This window comes from Miniopterus natalensis, chromosome 5 (genome assembly GCF_054644295.1).
Source record: "Miniopterus natalensis isolate mMinNat1 chromosome 5, mMinNat1.hap1, whole genome shotgun sequence".
Taxonomy (NCBI): domain Eukaryota; kingdom Metazoa; phylum Chordata; class Mammalia; order Chiroptera; family Miniopteridae; genus Miniopterus; species Miniopterus natalensis.
The window spans coordinates 9001768-9019548 of NC_142085.1; the positions used below are offsets into that span (position 1 = coordinate 9001768).

Sequence of the window (17781 nt, forward strand, 5' to 3'; positions counted from 1 at the left end):
GGGCCAACAAGCCATTTGTCTGGTACCTCCCAGCCTGTGCCTGTCTCGTGCCTGTGCTGCCCAGGAGGCCTGAGCAGCCCAGGACTGGCCCACACCTTCAGCCTCGGCCCTGGCCTGCTGGCTCTGAGTTTCACCTGGACTTCTCCTTACTGCAGTGCCAAGACTTGCTCTCCCAGACGTCGTCCCCCCTGAGCCAGAATGACTCGTGTACCGCACGGTCTGCTGACCTGCTGCTGCCTCCTGGGGACACAGGCAGAAGGCGACATGACAGTGTCTCTGACCCCACGGCACCCTCTCGAGTGGAGCGCTTCAGAATCCAGGTGGGTCAGGAGGGGTGCTGCAGGCAGGGGTTCCCCGTTCCTCTGGGCAAGACAGGGCCTCCTGCCCCAGCCCCGTGCCGAGCACTGCTGAGCTGGCCTCAGGAGCAGAAAGACACCAGCCTCCTCCCAGCATTCCCCACCAGCTGCCTGTGCCAGCCATCGAGCCCCCAAGCTCCCACTGCTGCGAGTCAAGAGGCGCTTCTGCTGTCCCTGCTGGGCCTCCCTGTGTCTCTTGTGGCCTGGACCACCCTCCTCAGAACCGCCGCTCAGGCCACCATCCTTCAGCTTCTCCGGCTCTTGCCCTGTCTTGGCCCCATTCGTCCTTACCCTGCCCATTCCCCAGAACTTTCTGTCCCCCCAACTTCACCCCCTGCTGTTCCACCTGCCCAGCAAAACTGCAGCCCGGCTCTGGCTCAGCTCTTCCTGCTATTTCTGTTGCCCAGTGTGGACGCAGCTGCCAGCCTCCCCTCCACTGTGTTCACACCCTCGCACACTTCCTGGGCCACCCCACAGCCCTTGTTATTGCTCACCGGAGCTGCCCTCCAGATTGGGGGTGCCCTCATCACCCTCGGGGTGCACTTTAGCATCTCTCCTTTTCCCCTCAACTTGTGCTTTTCATTTCTGGCCTCTGGGCATTTCCCTACCTTTCCACAGTCATAATCATGGCCGTGTTTTTACAAGACTTTTAAAAGAATGTCGCCTGGCCATTCACATTGCTCTAGATGGAGAGACTTTGCACGTTGCTGGGAATGGGAGTCGCAAATACTTCCTGGGTCTTCCCCCTCCCCCATACCAGTGCCCTAGGTAGGGCCCCATTATCCACCACAGGGACTGCAGTGGCCTGTCCACCCACCCCGTCCCACTGCTGCCCCGACACTCACTACACTGCATCCCTGGCGTGGGTGCCTCAGTGACTCTCCCACCCCGGGGCCAGAGCCAGGGGCTTCGGCGGCGACGAAGCGTCCGGGAATCAGGCTCCTGCTCCCGTGCTTCTTGCCTCGTGCCACCCCACACAGACGTGTTTTTCCTCTGTGGTGTCGGTCATTTCCCGTCTCCATTAAGATGCATCGCAGACCCCGCAGAGCCTTCGTGACAGAGCCTGCTTTCAGTGTCTTAGGTCCCTGCTCCTCCGCCTTTCCTCCGGCCAATAGGCCGCACTCTGGACAGCGCCTTTGCTTGGCTGTCTGCTCCTGCCATCCCACCCGCCCTTGACCTCGAGGTGGCCGCCTTCCTCACCCTTGGGTGTGCTGGAGCCAGGCAGGGAGCCCGTGAGCTCTTCTGGAGGGGTGTGCGGGGCAGACCTGTGACCCTGCGTGTTCTGTAGGAAGAGCACCGAGAGGCCAAGCTGACCCTTCGGCCGCCCAGCCTTGCCGCCCCCTACGCCCCTGTGCAGAGTTGGCAACACCGGCCAGAAAAGCTCATCTTCGAGTCCTGTGGTTATGAAGCCAATGTGAGTTGCCCCTGCCCTCCCAGCCCAGCCAACCCCCCTGGTTCCTGCCCCCCACTCCCACCCACACTCCACACCCCACCAGCTTAGGGCTCCTCAGACACTCCTAGCACCTGTTGGGTGGGGCCTCCCAGCCGGCATGGGGGCAGGGAATCTTTGGAAGAGGGGACCAGTCACCTCTGCGTGATAATGCAGGAAACTTCCTAAGCCTGGCCATTGCTCACTCCACAGTACCTGGGCTCCATGTTGATCAAAGACCTTCGAGGAACAGAATCCACACAAGACGCCTGTGCCAAGATGCGGGTAGGTTATCTTCGTGGGGTGAAGGGCTGGCGAGGATGGAAGACAGCAAGTGGGGTGCCGGCTGCAGCTACCTGGGCCTTACATGAAGGTGGGGGTGGGAGGGTGGCTGGCCATTGTGGGATCCAAGAGGCTTGGCCCTGGAAGGGGCATTCACGGGGCCCCCCATTTCCTACAGAAATCCACTGAGCACATGAAGAAGATACCCACCATCATCCTGTCCATCACGTACAAAGGCGTCAAGTTCATCGATGCCTCCAACAAGGTGGGAGGAGCCTTCTCCCTGTCCCTCTTCCCCTGCCAGCTGGGAGTCGTCCCTGGGTACCCTCAGCCCTTCTGTTCCTCTCCATTCCCACCCAGCCCATGCTTGTTCCTCATGCACCCACACGTCCTGATCCGGGCCGGGCACTAGCGACCACCCCTGCACATTTCCCAGCATGGGCGCCCCTGCCCACTCACCAGGTCATAGGCCTGTAATGCTGAGTCTCCTAATGAGCAAAGTCCTCCCCGTGCTGAGCAGCCGCCCTGCTGGTGCCCTTCCCTCCCTGCCCCCGCCCTAGAAGGCAGAGGGGCTGGAGCTGGTGACTGAATATTTACTCCATCAGCTGCCATGGTCAAGGGTGGAGACCCCAGACCTAAATCAGCAAGATTAGAAATTGCTCCCCCACCCCCCACCAATAAATTAGACAAGGAAGTGGTGTTTGGCTGACCCCCTGGGCTGGGACAGAGAAAGGTGGCGATGGTCAGGGGCTGAGGTGCACCCGCAGGGACAGTGTTTCTAGAATTCCAGACCCACTTTCCTTGGCAGAACATCATCGCGGAGCACGAGATCCGGAACATTTCCTGTGCGGCCCAGGACCCAGAAGACCTCTGCACCTTCGCCTACATCACCAAGGACCTGCAGACGGGCCACCACTACTGCCATGTTTTCAGCACGGTGGACGTGGTGAGTAGTCCCGCTGCTGGGAGGGCCGGATCGAGACGGCCTCAGTGCTGTGCTACCCTGGCACCTGGTGGGCTCCTAGCAAACGTTTGGTTCATGAGTGAAGCCCCAGCAGCTGTTTGGTCTGACCCACTCTGTACAGCAGTGAGACTGAACCTCAGAGGATAGTGGCTTGTCCCGAGCTCTGGTGACAGAGGCTCTCGTACTTCTGACGAGAGTGCGTTAGTCAGTCACGGCCTTTGTCTCCCCTAGGCTGCTTGTCCGCCGCCACCCTACTTCCCCAGCCCTGCAGCTGGGCATCTCCCTGAAGCGCCCTCTGCCTCCCTTGTCAGGGCAGCGAGGCCCCCCTGGCAGGAGGTTTTCTTCCCCCAGAGTCCTGCGTGTTCTGGGCGCAGGTGCTGGGCTGAGGGGAGGTGCCCACAGGCGTGGGACAAGGCCCCAGGCTGCTTCCTCACCCGACTCTCGTCCAGGTCCCTGTTGCTAGTTCCTAAATCTGTAGCTTCTGAAGCCCGTGGCCAGGCAGCCCCAGCCCCAGAGCCTCCGCGCCGGCTCTGCCTGGCAGCAGGCTCCTCATCTGTAAAGGGGATGTAATGTCACCAACCTTGTGGGGTTGTTTTGAAGATGGAATGAAGAACCCACCCAGCCCTTGTTGTTCTTGGCACTTACTTTGTTACTTTTCCCATGTCAGTTCTATGACACATCTGTGTGCTCCTGAGGTCACTAGGCCCTGTGAAATCGCAGAGTGAAAACCAGGGTTTGCGGGGACGGGGCACTAGGACTAACACTCAGAAACTTCATCAGCAGTATGCTGAGAAAGAGATGGGAACTGAATTAAAACCCTAGCCCGTTTTATTCAAATTAAACTGCTAGGAAGTACACAGATACCACAGTAACCACTGTACTCCCCCTGAGAAGGACCTGAGGTTGGCTGTGGAAATGTGGCCGAGGGGGAGGGGGGAGCAGAAGACTAGAAGAGAAACGGGCGGAGGCTGGGGACAGCAGCACAGTCCCGACGGCAGGACAGGAGCCCAGGCCCTGGGAGGGTGCAGCCTGCGAGCCGAGCCAGGAGGTGGAGCCGTGGACAGCTGAGGCCGCACACGTGGGTGTGTGCATGGCACACGGTCCTGCCGTGTGCCCGTTTCTGAGTTCAGGTGACCCGGGTCAGCCAGGTGCAGGTTTGCATTCATCTAGTGTTTCTCCCCAAGGAAGTGACGCGTGAGGAAATAAAATGATGTTAGGCTCAGGTTGTTCCCTAATATGTCGGGTGCTCTGGGACAGGAACAAGTGTTCCTGCAGAAACGCCTGTGCTCTGTGCCCACCAGGCCTGTGCCCGGGGGGAGGCCAGGTAGCTCTCCTTCGATCTGCTGAGCTGTGCTGTTTCCTCCCAGACCTTGACCTACGAGATCATCCTGACGCTGGGGCAGGCGTTCGAGGTGGCCTACCAGCTGGCCCTGCAGGCCCAGAGGTCCAGGCCGGCAGGAGCCGCTGCCGCCGAGACGATGGAGATGAAATCTTCCAAACCGGTGCCTAAGCCTCGTGCCGGCGTGAGGAAGTCAGCAGTACGTGCCCCCGTCACCGAGACTCCCCTTGCCCCGGGCTCTCGGGTCTCCCGCGCTTCAGGCAGCTGGCCCCTCAGGAGACCGCCCGTCCATCAGGCTCCCGCTCAGTGCTCACCGGGCAGGCAGCCCCTAAGCGAGCGGACAGTGGTCCAGCCCGGGCAGCCTGCTCACCAGGCGCGCCAGGGCCCGGCCACCGCGGGGCTGCAGAGTGCGGCCCGGGCGAGCCCTGTAACGTCACGTGTCTGTCTGCTTTGCTTCGCGCCCCAGGTGCCGCTGCCCCCCGATAGTCGCTGTTGTTACTGTCACACCTGCACCACCCATCGTCCTTCCTACCTACCGCTGCCGTCTGTTAGTCCCGGAGTCAAGGTCTTTGCATCTCCTGTGTCTGTGTATCTTCCTAGAGCGACCGTGAGCTTCCTGTGACTTGTGGCCTCCCTGCCCACGTGGCATCTCCTTTCCTGAGCCGCCTCCCACCCTCCCTGTCTGTGCTTTAGCCCCTGTTCTGTGTGTCCTCCCTCAGAGGTCTGGGGTGCCAGCTGTGGTCTTGCCCGGGGTGAGCTCTCTGGCCCCACCGGAGGGGACCGGAGGGTTGGAGTTTCCAAACCCCTCTCCCTCCTGCCACAGCTCTGGGGCTCAGAGCATGATGCTCAGGCAGGGCAAGGCCCCTGTGGGCAAACGGCTCTGAGAATTCCCTCGGATAAGCTGCCCATTCTGAGGCCCAGCGGTGGCCCTCCCACAATGACCCAGGGAGGGAGTCACTTCTGCCGCCTCCTGCCCCCCCTCAGTGGGGCTGCTCTTTGGACTTCCCTCCTGGCAGGCCTTGCGTCTGCCACGCTCCACATCCCTCCCAGGCTTCTAGCATCAGATTCCAGGGGGAGTTGCTTGAGAAGCCTCGGGCTGAGCGGGCAGCTGGGTGGTCGTCACCCAGATCTTAGAAAGCTAGTCTGACCTTGGTCTGTCTTTGAGATGCCCAGGCAGGGGGGTGGGAGGGACAGCTGGGCCCTGCTGCCCCTGGGCCCTGGCGCGACGCTCCATCTGACTCTTCCCTTCTTCCTTGGCAGCTGGAACCGCCAGATGTGGACCCAGATGCCCAGTCCCATGCCAGTGTCTCCTGGGTTGTGGACCCCAAACCAGACTCTAAGAGGAGCCTCAGCACCAAGTATGAGACCACTATCTTCTAACCACCCACTCCCTGTCTCCAGTAGTCTCACTGTGCCTTGCCACCTGGTCTTTCTGCTCTTCTCAACTCTCCTTCCAGCTGCTGACACAGGCCCTGCCCCGGGACCTCTGCTCCTGGGCAGTAGCTGCAGACACTGCACACTCACAGCTGGTACCACCACCGGACACTGTGAACCCCCTGGGCGAGGACAGCTTGGGGGGGTGAGTTGCCTTTGAGGCGAGTGCCAGTAGGGCTAAGGGCTGCTGTGCCCCAGAAGCCTCAGCGGCAGGCACTGTGAATCCTGAGGGTGGGGACGGTCTCTGAGCAGAGTCCCAGCAGCCCGTGATAGCTCTCATTGGGCTGGGCCCTCTGCTGTCTTCTGTGCTGAGCCACGTCTGGGGTCACTGCTAACAGCTCTCTGTTTGCACCTTTCTTGACACAACCAACCACTGTGACCACTTGGTGCCAGAATCCCCATGCACTCTGCTCAGTTGGCCTGCGGCCCTGTCTCTCTCCCGTGTCCCCCCGTGAAACCCTGAGCTCAGTGATATCACCGGACCAGGGTCAGACTGCTTTCTGTGAGGGCCAAAGTCCGTGCCAGGTCCTGGGGCAGATGCCCAACTCCAGAGCTGAGCGTCTGAACACCGCAGGCTGGCCTCACTCAGCAGGTCCCAGTCCGGGTGGGTCTTCCACTCCCAGGAAGGGGATGGCATGTGCGGTCGGCCCCCCTATCTTGGCCAGTGAGTCACAGGCTGGCCTGGAGTCTAGCTCAGCAAGCAGGAAGGCCTCCCTGTAGGACCCAGCAAGAGGGAGCCTGCACCCTGCACACATGGTGCCCGTCTTCCCTCCCCGAACCAAGCTGCTCGAGGGTAGGGACCTGGACCGAGCAGCTTCTATTGTCCCCCAGGAGCTTTCTAACACTTTCTGACACTTGTCCACAGTGCAGGGATCAAAGGTAGTCAGCCATCATCCGGTCCCTTCTCTGCTCAGGGGCTGTGCAGTCTGTCACCACAAAGGCCAGCAGCCACAGTCTCAGAGTCGAGCTCTGAAGACGCCCTGCACGTGCTCTGCAGTGGCCAGTCCCCAAGGCGGCGGGAGACGGGAAGAGCAGCTCGTTAGGGAGCAGTGCAGGCACAGCGCAGTCCGGCAGAAAAGCCCCGTGACAGCAGCCACTTCAGGATTGACACCCACGTTGGTAAACCACGTGGTCCTCCCGCCTGCCGGCCTGTCCCGTGCCTTCCCGGGCAGACGCGCTGAGCCAGAGGCGACAGTGGGCCCTCGGGGAGGCTGAGAGGGACCATCTGTTCTGCTGCCTGTCCCCTTTCCGCTTCCTCTTCCCTTTCCGTGTCCTCCACCTGTGCAGGCCCCTTGGTTAACCCTTTCCTCCCCCCGTTGTGTTTGCTTCTGCCAAGCTGAGCCACTGAGGAACCAGCTGTGCTGCGGAAACACAGGTGCGGGAGCACAGGCTTCCGCCACCGCAACCTCCACCGTCTCACCTGCAGCTTCGAAGCCCCAGGCCCGGCCTCTGCCTGGAGGGCCTCCTCCCGCGGCCTGGCCTGGCCTGGCCTGCCACCTCCGGGTCTTGCAGAGAGAGCCCTGCCCTGGCTGCGGAGCACTGCGGGCCTGTAGCCAAGGAGACTGGAACCCCAGAGGGTCAAGATGTGACTTGTCCAGAACACATTTTTTAATGGAAAAAAATTTTTTTATAAAATGAACTTTTAACACTTGGCTTGAATCTCTAGGTTAAACTGCCAACCTTTAGACAAGGGGCCACAGGATCAGAGGACAGAGAAACGAGAAGGGTAAAAGGCCAGTCTGTCCGTCCTCTGTCCTCAGGATGGGATTTAGATGAGGTCTAGCAGGTCCAACGAGAAGGCAGTGCCTGTGGGTAGTGGAAAGGGGCAGAACTGACTACTTGTTGTTCGTTTGCTTTTCAAACCCATCAAATTAGATGCTGTTCCCTATGAACTGCACACGTCTTGTCACCACCCAGCCCTGGGCACAGCCTTAGAGGCACCTGGCAGAAGCAGAGACTTCTGGTCTGTGTCGGGTTCCAGAAGTGACAGTCCAGGGTCCATCTGGGGATGAGTGAGCAGCTACTGGTGCCACGAAGTCTGAGCTGGCGCCTGGAGCTCTGGCCACTCAGTCTCTGACCCTTCGGTGGTCAGCACTGCCCTGGGCTGCCTGGCCTACGTGCTCTCTGGTGACTTCAGCAGCCTGAGTTGAGTCGGGAAGGAGGAAAAGCAGCTTTGCTTTGGGCATTAATGGGCAGGCCAGCTAACACTGCTGCCTGCCAACTCGCGACTTGTCTCATCAGGTCTCTGTGATTAGGACTCACTTGGATTCTCTGAATTACTGGTTTGACTGTTGTGTTCTCAGCTGCTGGCTCACCCCTGGCTCCACGTGTAGAAAAGGGAAGGTGACAGTCAGTTTGATTCTCCACGTGGCCTTCAGGGCAGGCTGGCATCTGGCTCTGCTGCCCCTTCAGCCCTCCTGGGCTTGCTTTGCTTTTTAACTGTGGTTGTGTTCCCCTCCAGAATGTAGCAGAAACGGGGGGCAGGTTCATGTGAGGCAGAGAGGCAGAGCCAGGCCAGCGGCTGTCCAGTACCTTCCAGAGCAGGGAGCAGACCTCCTGGTGGGCGAGGCTCGGTCTGGTCCCAGCGTCAGTAGTCCAGGCGTCAGCAGTGGCTCTTTCCCAGGGAAGGTTAGAGTTGATCGAGACTCGCTGCTGGTGTGCACGTGCAGGACGGTTCCTGGGCACGTTCACAGCCCGTGGTTGGCCAGACACTGAAGCAGGGCCGGGTCTTCCTGCTGACTTGAGCTGGGCTGTCCTGCACCAGGGGCCCTGGCAGTCACCTCCCCTCTGGAGTAGAGGTGGGTGATCCTCTACTTTTCGGTACTGAACAGGAACCTTGACACCTGGAAGTTTGACTTTACTTCCTGCTGCTTCCAGGGCCTGCAGGGTTCTGCCCTACTTTCTTCCAGGAGTTGATGAGGGCCAGAGGCGGATGGGGAAACTGCCACTGCAGGGCTCTGCCAGCCGAGCAGGGCCAGGAAGGCCAGCTGGCCTAAGGCCACCTCATGGTGTAGGTGGTGGGGCCAAAAAGAAAACTAGACACTACGATGAGTCCCTCCAGCCTTGTGTTTTTAAGTCACTTGTTGGTGTTTCTTCCTCTTAAAGCTGCTACGTCTTTATTTATTCAGGGTGTTTTCACGTTAGAAAGCCTTGGCTGGTCTGCTTTGGCTCTGGGTTTTGTTTTGAGATTGGTTTGTTTCTGAATATTCAAGAAAGGAAAGGACTGGATCTTCCTTTTCTACTCCCCCAGGGCAGGTGCTCTCCCTCCCCTAGAAAGAAATGCTATCAACAAGGACAGGCTTCAAGTGGGAAAGCCCTGCTCTGCACTCCTCTCGGTGCAGGTCACGTGACACCCCCGTCTGCGTTTCTGAACTGTGAGAGCCTGTTTAGCTGGGACTTGAAACGGGTTGGCACCTGTCACCAGCCGCAGGCTCTCTGGTTGCCGCTTTCCTGCTTGCCAGCCCTCTGAGCAGGACTTTCCTCCTAGTGGGCCCTGCGTCTGCTGCGCTCCGCAACCCTCCTGGGCTTCTAGCGTCAGGTTCCAGGGGGAGTTGCTTGAGAACCCTCAGCTGAGCAACAGCTGGATGGTCGAGTCACCCAGACCTTAGAAAGCTAGTCTGACCTTAGTCTGACCCTGAGACGCCCGGGCCCAGCAGAATGGCTGTCACAGGAGCATTGTTGCTAACGGTGTGGCGACGGGCCTGAATTGTAATAAAAATGTTATTTAATCTTTGTCTCTGTATTTTGATACTTGAATGACTTCCCCTTTTATTTTACTGTACATATCATTGTTAATCTGTTGTTTTGTCCGAATCACAAACATCTTGTGGTACCAACCATAACCCACCTGTGCAACAGCAAAGACTGACCTCACGACCCGAGTGTAAATACTCCTGGGCTTCCAGCAGCGGTGGTTATTTTCATAACTGTACAGCTTAGAACAGACTGAATTAATAAATGAGAAGTGACATGAAGCCAGCCTGCCTTTTTGGAGTCTTTGGATTGGAACGTTTCTGGTGGTTTCCTGGGGCCAGCACAGGCCCGACTGGGTCGGTGGTGAGCCGCCACTGTTTGGGGCGAGTTTGGGAACTGTCCTCTGCCCCGCATTCAGCGGGAGGGTCGGCAGTTATTCCTCACCCGGGCTGGGTTCAAGGGCCCTACGCTCCCCTCCCCCTCGGAGCGTCTGGTCTGAGTGCCGGCAGAGGCCGCCCGGCCGCATCTTGGTCGGCTGGTGGCCCCCGTGGCGCGCTGTGCACAGCCAGCGTGGGGGCCGAGGGCTGCGGGAGAAGCGTCCGTCCGAGGGGACTTCGACTGTGGAGCTTAGGTTTTAGACACACAATTAGCTACAGGCCTGGAGCCGTGCCACAAGGCCCACGCAGGACAGTCTCGAGGCTGTGGGGACAGAGGGACAGAGTGCTCCCAGAGCCGGTGGCAGGGAAGGGGAGGGTCGGTGTCCCGACTGGTATTTGAAAGGGAAAGATTTGGGAAGGCACAAATGACACTAACGACCCTTCACTGACAGCCCTGGGCTCCAAACCCGCTGGTCCCCTACAGGTACCAGCTCATTGGCCCTCACGCCTTTCCAGGTGTCACCATCCCTGCTTACAGAGAAGGAAACAGGCTCAGACCATTAAAACACCTGCCCAGGGCCAGCTGGAGGGAACCCCAGAAACCTGGCCCAGTGGCTTCAAGCTGTCCTCAGAGGCCCTGGCCCTGCCTGCTTCCACCCGAGCTGCCTGCCACTAACCAGTTGTGAGTCTCTGTGACGTTCCATTTGTTAAAGGGCTTAGAAACAAAGCTGAGCTAACCCGACACCCAACTGTGTGGTGAGGACAGTGAGGCCCAGAGCAAGGAAGCCTTTCTCTTAGCCAGCCAATGGCAGAGACAGGGCTGAAAGCCAGGTTCCTGCTCCCAAGTGGGGCTTCCTAGGTCAAATTCATTGAAACTGGGAAGGCAGGCCCCAGGGAGGGCCTCCGGCTCCCTTGCTCCTGGCTTTGGTGGTCTCCTAGGCAGAGGACACCTCACAGCCATCGGTGTCACTTCCTCTGGACACTGTATCAGGACACATGGCCACTGTCAGTCCCTTAGGTGCCACCTCAGAGGTGTGACACTACCCAGTCCTGGCTATGGTACTGATGGGGCCTGGGGCCTGGTGGGTGGGACACAGACCAGCTCACACTGGGCACCTGGACCTGCTGTTTTAGCCACAGGCCAAATGGGAACCAGAATTTAACAGAAGGGAGAGAACGGGAGGACCGGGAGACGAGAGAGGTAGGGCAGCCTCAACAGGCAGCTTCTGTCCCCATCACCCAGTAACCTCTCCCTTCCCTCTGACTCACTAGTCAGGGGTCTACACTCTGGCGTCCTTGGAACCCGGAGGTTGTCAGGGGGCCTGGGTTCTGCTCCTGTATAGAGAAGAGCAGGGGGTAGGCCCACTCAAGGCCTCATCCATGCTCCTCTCCCCATCAGGGGCCATTGGGGTGTCACTCCTGTAGGCTGAGAGAGCCGCTCAGCAGGGACCAGGTTACTGGGGAGGCAGAACTTTGCCAACTGGAGCACTTCCAAGGACAGCTCAAGACCCCTCTATCAGCCTGGCCACCTCTACCTGCACCCGAAGGGTGTCTAGAGGCCACCTGGATCCCTGCAAACAGGGACAGGCAGACCTTCAGGGTATCTGCAGCTCAAACTGTGGCCCACATGGCACGAGGCGACAGCAACTAACACCCAAGGTGTTCAGAGCTCTGAACCATCCGCTGCCCAGAGAAGTCTCTACGACCTGTGGCTGCTCCTGTCAGGTCCCAGGTGCTGGGAACATTAACAAACAAGCATTGACCAAAGTAAAGACTTTCCCTAACACCATAAATCATTTATTATCCAGTCAATGGAGCTGGGACAACTGGGTAGCCATGGGAGGGCTGGAACAGTACAGGGAGATTCCTATCACTACTTACACAAAAATAGACTACACATGGTGCAGAACATACTTAAATGTAAAAGAAAGGAAAAGAGAGAGAAACCCAAACAAAGCTACAAGAAAATGGGGGACTGTTTCATAAACTTGGTATGAGTAAGGTTCTTCCAAGCACATTGTAAAACTGAGTCCTTCTTTTAAAGATCAATATATTCAACTATATAAAAAATCAAACATTTCTGCACAGCAAAATGCACCATTAAAAAAACAATGTTTGCACCACTCGTCACAAAAGACAACTTGACAATAGCATCAAAAGTAAACTGAACTACTTCCAAAGATGAAACAGACTTTTCCCTGCTCTCGCTAAGTACAATGCAAACCCCTGGCAGAAACACTGCTGGGCACAGACGAAGCCCAGACAGAAGCCTGCTCTCTGTAGCTGCCAGACACTGGTGGGGAACACCCCCCTCTGCCCAGCAGTGACAAAAGGACCAAAACGAGAGTCTAGTGGATGGGCTCAATGGACAAATGGAAAAGAGGCCGAATCCACAAACTAGAAGAAAAAATAGAAGTTACCCAATCTGAACAACAGAGAAAATAGTTAAAAACAATGAAGAGAAGAGTCTGGGGGACCTATGGGGACTATAACAAAACAGCAAACATTTTTTTTTTGTCAGCAGAGTCCTAGGAGGAGAAGAGGGTGGGGCTGAAAACGTAATCCACAAAATAATACCTAAAAACTCCCCAAATCTGGCAAGATGTAAACCTGCAGATTCAAAAAGCTGAGCACACCCAGACCAGATGAAACAAAAGGAATCCACGCTGAGATGCATCATGATGAAATTTCTGGAAATGGAAGACAGAGAAAATCATCCCTGAAAGCGTGAGAGGAAAGTGACAGGTTACCTACAGGGGAAAGTAACAAACGACAGCCTTCTAGCAGAACTGTGTAGCCTGAAGGATGTAGTACAGTACTTTTCAGGCGCTGAAAAAGAAGAACTGGGAACCCCCAATTCTATACCCTGTGCAGATGCTCTTCAGGAATGGAGAGGAAGCAAGACATCCTCAGACGAAGGAAAACCACGGGACTAGGTCACCAGCAGACCCGCCCTGCAAGAATGGTGGAAATCTTCTAAATGGAAAGGAAATGATAGACGTAACCTCGCAACATGGGCGGGGGGGGGGGGGGCGCGTGAATGAACATTAAGCAAAAATATGGGTAAAAACAACAGACTTTCCTTCTGAGTTTTCTAAATTATGTTTGATGTTGAAGCAAAGATTATAATTGAAATTAAGGTGTTGGCAGGCTTGTTTCCTGCCAGGGGCTGTGAGGGAGACTCTGTTCTAAGCCTCTCCCCTAGCTTCTGGTGGCCCGTAGACGGCATTCTCCAAGTCTCGCATCGTCGCACTTCTGTGTCTGTCTCTTCACATGGCACATGTCGACACTAGTCAAACTGAATTAGGGACCCAACCTAACTCCAGTATAACCTCATGTTAATTACACCTGCAATCACCCTGTTCCCAAATGAGGTCACATTCTGAGGTGCTGGAGGTTAGAACTTCAACCTATGAATTTGAGGGTGGACACAATTCAATCCATAAGGAAAAGGGGCCTTTTCCTGTGTGATTAAGTTAAGGATCTTGAGATGGGGAGATTATCCTGGATTATGTTATGTGGGTGGGCCTCAAATCTAATCACAAGTATCCTTGTAAGGGAGAGGCAGAAATAATACACAATAGAAGAGGACCATGTGACCCTGGAGACAGAAACTGGAGTAATGCAGCCACAGATGAAGGTATGCCAGCAGCCACTAGAAGCTGGAAGAGGCAAAGAACAGGTTCTCCTCTAGAACCTCCTGAGGGAATATGGGCCCTGCCAACACTCTGATTTGGGTCCAATTTCTGATTTCTAGCCTCCTGAACTGTAAGAGTATATTTCTGTTTCTCTTAAGCCATTCAGTTATGTAATTTGTTACAGCAGCCACAAGAGACTAATACATCCCTAAAGCCTCATGCAGCTTTGCCTATATTTTAATTTTAACCCATAAGACTTATTATGGACTTCTCACATCCAGAACTGAAAGATAATAAATTTGCATGGGCTCAAGGCACTAAATTTGTGGTACTTTGTTATAGTAGCAATAGGAAAACTAATATAGAGGAGAATGTCTTCAACTTGGTAAAAAGCATCTACAAAAATCTACAGCTAACATTATATTTAATGGTGAAAGATAATTTCCCCCCTAAGACTGGGAACAAGGGAAGGATTCCATTATCACCAATCTTAAAGTGCTGGGAGTTGTAGCCAGTGCAATAAGGCAAGAAAATGAAGTAAAAGTCATTCATATCAGAAAGGAAGAAATAAAACTGTCCCTATTTGCAGATTACAATAGTCCTCCCTTATCCATGAGGGATAAATTCCAAGACCCCAAACATTTCTGAAAGCTCAGATAGTACCAAATTTTATATATACTATGTTTTTTCCTACGCATACATACACTTTACAGCTTCTCTTCAGCATATTCAAATTGCATCAAAGAGCATCACTATCACAAATATTCAAAGAGCATCACTACTCTTACACTTTGGGGCCATTATTAAGTAAAATAAGGGTTACTAGGATGCAAGCACTGTGGTACCAAAACAGCCAATCTGATAACCCAGACTAATGACTGACCAGCATGGAGCATATACAGCACACCAGGCCAGACAGAGCAGGACAGCTGGAGATTTCACCATGCTACTTAGAATGACATGCAATTTAAAACTTATGAATTGTTTATTTCTTAAATTTTCCATGTAATATTTTCAGATCGTGGTTGACCACATAACCGCAACCACAGAAAGCAAAACCGCAAATAAGAGGGACTATACTGTACATGATTGCCCATGTAGAAAATTCCAAAGAACCTACAAAAAAATTATGAGAATGAGTTAAACAAGCTCACAGGATACAAGATAAACATACAAAAATCAGTTGTATTTCTGTATGTTAGAAATGAACATGTGGACACAATTAAAAATATAACACTATTGCCCTAGCCAGTCTGGCTCAGTGGTTAGAGCGTCAGCCTGCTGACTGAAGGGTCCCAGGTTCAATTCCAGCCACTGGCACATACCTCGGTTGCAGGCTCAATCCCCAGCCCTGGTCAGGGCGACTGTGGGAGGCAACCAATCGATGTGTCTTTCTCACATTGACGTTTCCCTCCCTTTCTCCCTCTCTCTCCCTCCACTTCTTCCACTCTCTCTGAAAAGCAATGGAAAAAATATCCTCGGGAGAAGATTTTTAAAATAATAAAACTATAATCACTCAAAAAAATAAAATCCTTAGGAATAAATCTAACAACACATGTTCAGACTTGTATGATAAAAACGACACCATGCTAATGAGACAATGCAAAGAAGATCTAAATAACAGGAGACAGACCATGTTCAAGGACTGGAGTATTCAACATAGTAAAGACTCAATTCTTCCTGAATTATACAAAGTTTAATGTCATACCTATCCAAATCCCAGCAAGGTTTTTTGCAGTTATAGACAAGATCCATCTACAGAAGACAAAGGAACTAGAATAGCTAAAACAACTCTGAAAAAGAATAAAGTGGGAGGGCTCAGTCTGCCTAATTTCAAGACTTATGCAACTACAGCAATCAATACTGTACAACACTGGCAGAGAGACAGATCAAACAGAAGAGACAGCCCAGAGAGAGACCCACACAAATGTCCAACTGATTTTTAACAAAGGCACAAAATAATTTAATGGAGGAAAGAGACACTTTTCAACAAATGATTCTGGAGTAGATATTTAAGCTTTATATAAAAATTAATTTACAACCCAGGTCAAGGGCATGTACCTGGGTTTCAGGCTTGATCCCCAGCCCCAGAGGCAACCAACTGATCTGTCTCTCTCACATCAATATTTCTCTCTCTCCCTCCCCCCCTCCCTCCCTCCCTCCCTCCCTTCCACTCCCTCTAAAAATAAATGGAAAAGATACCATCGGGTAAGGATTAACAACAAAAAATTAATTCGCAATGGATCACAGATTTAATGGAAAATATAAAACTTTTAGCAAATACACAGGAGACAGTCTTCGGGATCTAGGCCTAGACGAAGAGTTCTGAGACCTGACGTGCCATTTTGTGCAGCAGAGGGTGCGATCGAGAAAGCGGGCTACCCACAGAATGGGAGGAAAGGTCTGCAATCGTATCTGACAAAGTCTAGTATCCGGAATATATAAAGAGCTCTTACAACTCGACGATGACAGAACCACCCAATTCACAATCAGGGAAAGGACTAAAGTAGACATTTCTCCAAAGACATATGAATGTCTAATAAGCATGCAGAAGATGCTCAGCATCTCTAACCGTTAGAGAAACGCACATCATAACCACGGAGATTCCGTGTCACACCACTAAGATGCCTACGTTGTTTTTCTAATATATTTTTATTGATTTCAGAGAGAGGAAGGGAGAAGGGGAGAGATGGAAGCATCAATAATGAGAGGCATTGATCGGCTGCCTCCTGCACGCCCCCTACTGGGGATCAAGCCCACAACCTGTGCATGTGCTCCGGCCGGGAATCGAACCGTGACCTCCTGGTTCATAGGTCACTGCTTAACCACCAAGCCATGCTGGTCGGGCACAATTTGAAAAAAGAAAAAAAAAGAAAGAAAAGAAAATTAGGGTTGGTGAAAATGTGGAGCCATCAGAACCCTCATACGTTGCTGGGGGGAATGTAAAACGGTGCAGCCACTGTGGAAAACAGTTCAAGTGGTTTCTCAATAAATTAAACATAGAATTACTATATGCCCCACCAATTCTACTCCTGAGTATATTCCCTACTCAAAGGCATTGAAAACAAGTGTTCAAACAAAAACTTGTACACAAATAGTCACAGCAGCACTATTCCCAAAAGGTGGAAACAAACCAAATGTCCATCAACTGCTGCAGGAATAAACCAAAGTTTATTCCATCTGATGAAATATCATTTAGCCATAAAAAGGAATGAACTACTGTTACACACTACCTGACAAACCTTTAAAACATACTAAGTGAAAGAAGCCAGTGACAAAAGACCTCATGTTACATGATTCTATTTACCAAGTGAGAAAACCCACTGAACCAGAAAGCAGATTAGTGGTCAAGGGGCTGCGGGAGGGAACTGCACAGGGTTCCGGGACTTCCTGTTGCGGCGAGTCCCGGAGAGTGTCCTAGAACTAGATAGTGCTGGTAGTCTTACACCTTGTCACTAACGGTAACTTTTTTTTTTTTTTTAATATATCTTTATTGTTTTCAGAGAGAGAAAGGGAGAGAGAGAGAGAGAGATAGAAACATCAGCAATGAGCGAGTCATTGATTGGCTGCCTCCTGCACACCCCGACTGGAGATCAAGCCCGCAACCCAGGCATGTGCCCTGACCGGGAATCGAACTGCGATCTCCTGGATCCTAGGTCGATGCTCAACCACTGAGCCACGCCTGGTGGGGCACGGTGACTTTCATGTGCATTTACCACAATATTAAGTTTGCATCCCTGAAACCATGTGCAGGATTGAATGGAGCTCTTTCCTTGTTTAGGGCAGGGTCCCTGTCTCCTCCGTGTGGAAGCACTAGAAAATTAACTCAGACCATCAACGCAATGGATCCGATTTTAATTACAAAGCAAAGCAGGGCTCTGTTGCCAGCCAGTGTCTGCACTGCCACCAGGCTGGCCTCGCCACAGGACGGACCCCCTTCAGAGCACCTCTGCCTCTAAGACAGGCTTCCAAATATGGGCTTTTAAATTTTTAAATTGTTGCAAATCAGAGGCTGCCTCTAGGCAAGCCTCACTGCTGATTAAACACTCCTTTTTCTGGCTTCCCCGCCCTGAGAGTGTCTTGCTACAAGAGGAGGCTGAGCGGTCCAGGCCCCCCAGCTCTTCTGGTCAGAGTTACACCATGGGCCAGCTGTGGCCACCATCTCCTCAGGGCTCTGCTCTCTAAGGAGAGTGCCAATTGGAGAAAACCCTGGGCCAACAGAGCTCAATCCCCTCGGTCCTTCCTGGAGGAAGTGTTCCAGTCAGCTCC

At 53.6% G+C, this 17781-nt stretch overlaps 1 protein-coding gene across 3 annotated transcripts in view; it reads left to right on the forward strand.

Annotated features, from left to right (window-relative positions):
- The window catches only part of ANKS1A (ankyrin repeat and sterile alpha motif domain containing 1A), a 176734-nt gene extending 169633 nt beyond the window's left edge, over positions 1 to 7101 (forward strand). For 2 of the 3 annotated variants that reach the window (XM_016223708.2, XM_016223706.2), the window contains 7 exons: positions 156 to 320; positions 1645 to 1770; positions 1999 to 2070; positions 2246 to 2332; positions 2876 to 3013; positions 4399 to 4569; positions 5631 to 7100. In XM_016223708.2, coding sequence (XP_016079194.2) covers positions 156 to 320; positions 1645 to 1770; positions 1999 to 2070; positions 2246 to 2332; positions 2876 to 3013; positions 4399 to 4569; positions 5631 to 5750 — 879 coding nt within the window. In that variant the 3' untranslated portion in view covers positions 5751 to 7100. Of the gene's footprint in view, positions 1 to 155; positions 321 to 1644; positions 1771 to 1998; positions 2071 to 2245; positions 2333 to 2875; positions 3014 to 4398; positions 4570 to 4836; positions 4936 to 5630 lie in introns of all 3 variants that reach the window. The other variant, XM_016223704.2, reaches the window with a different exon arrangement.
- Positions 7102 to 17781: the final 10680 nt, after the last annotated feature.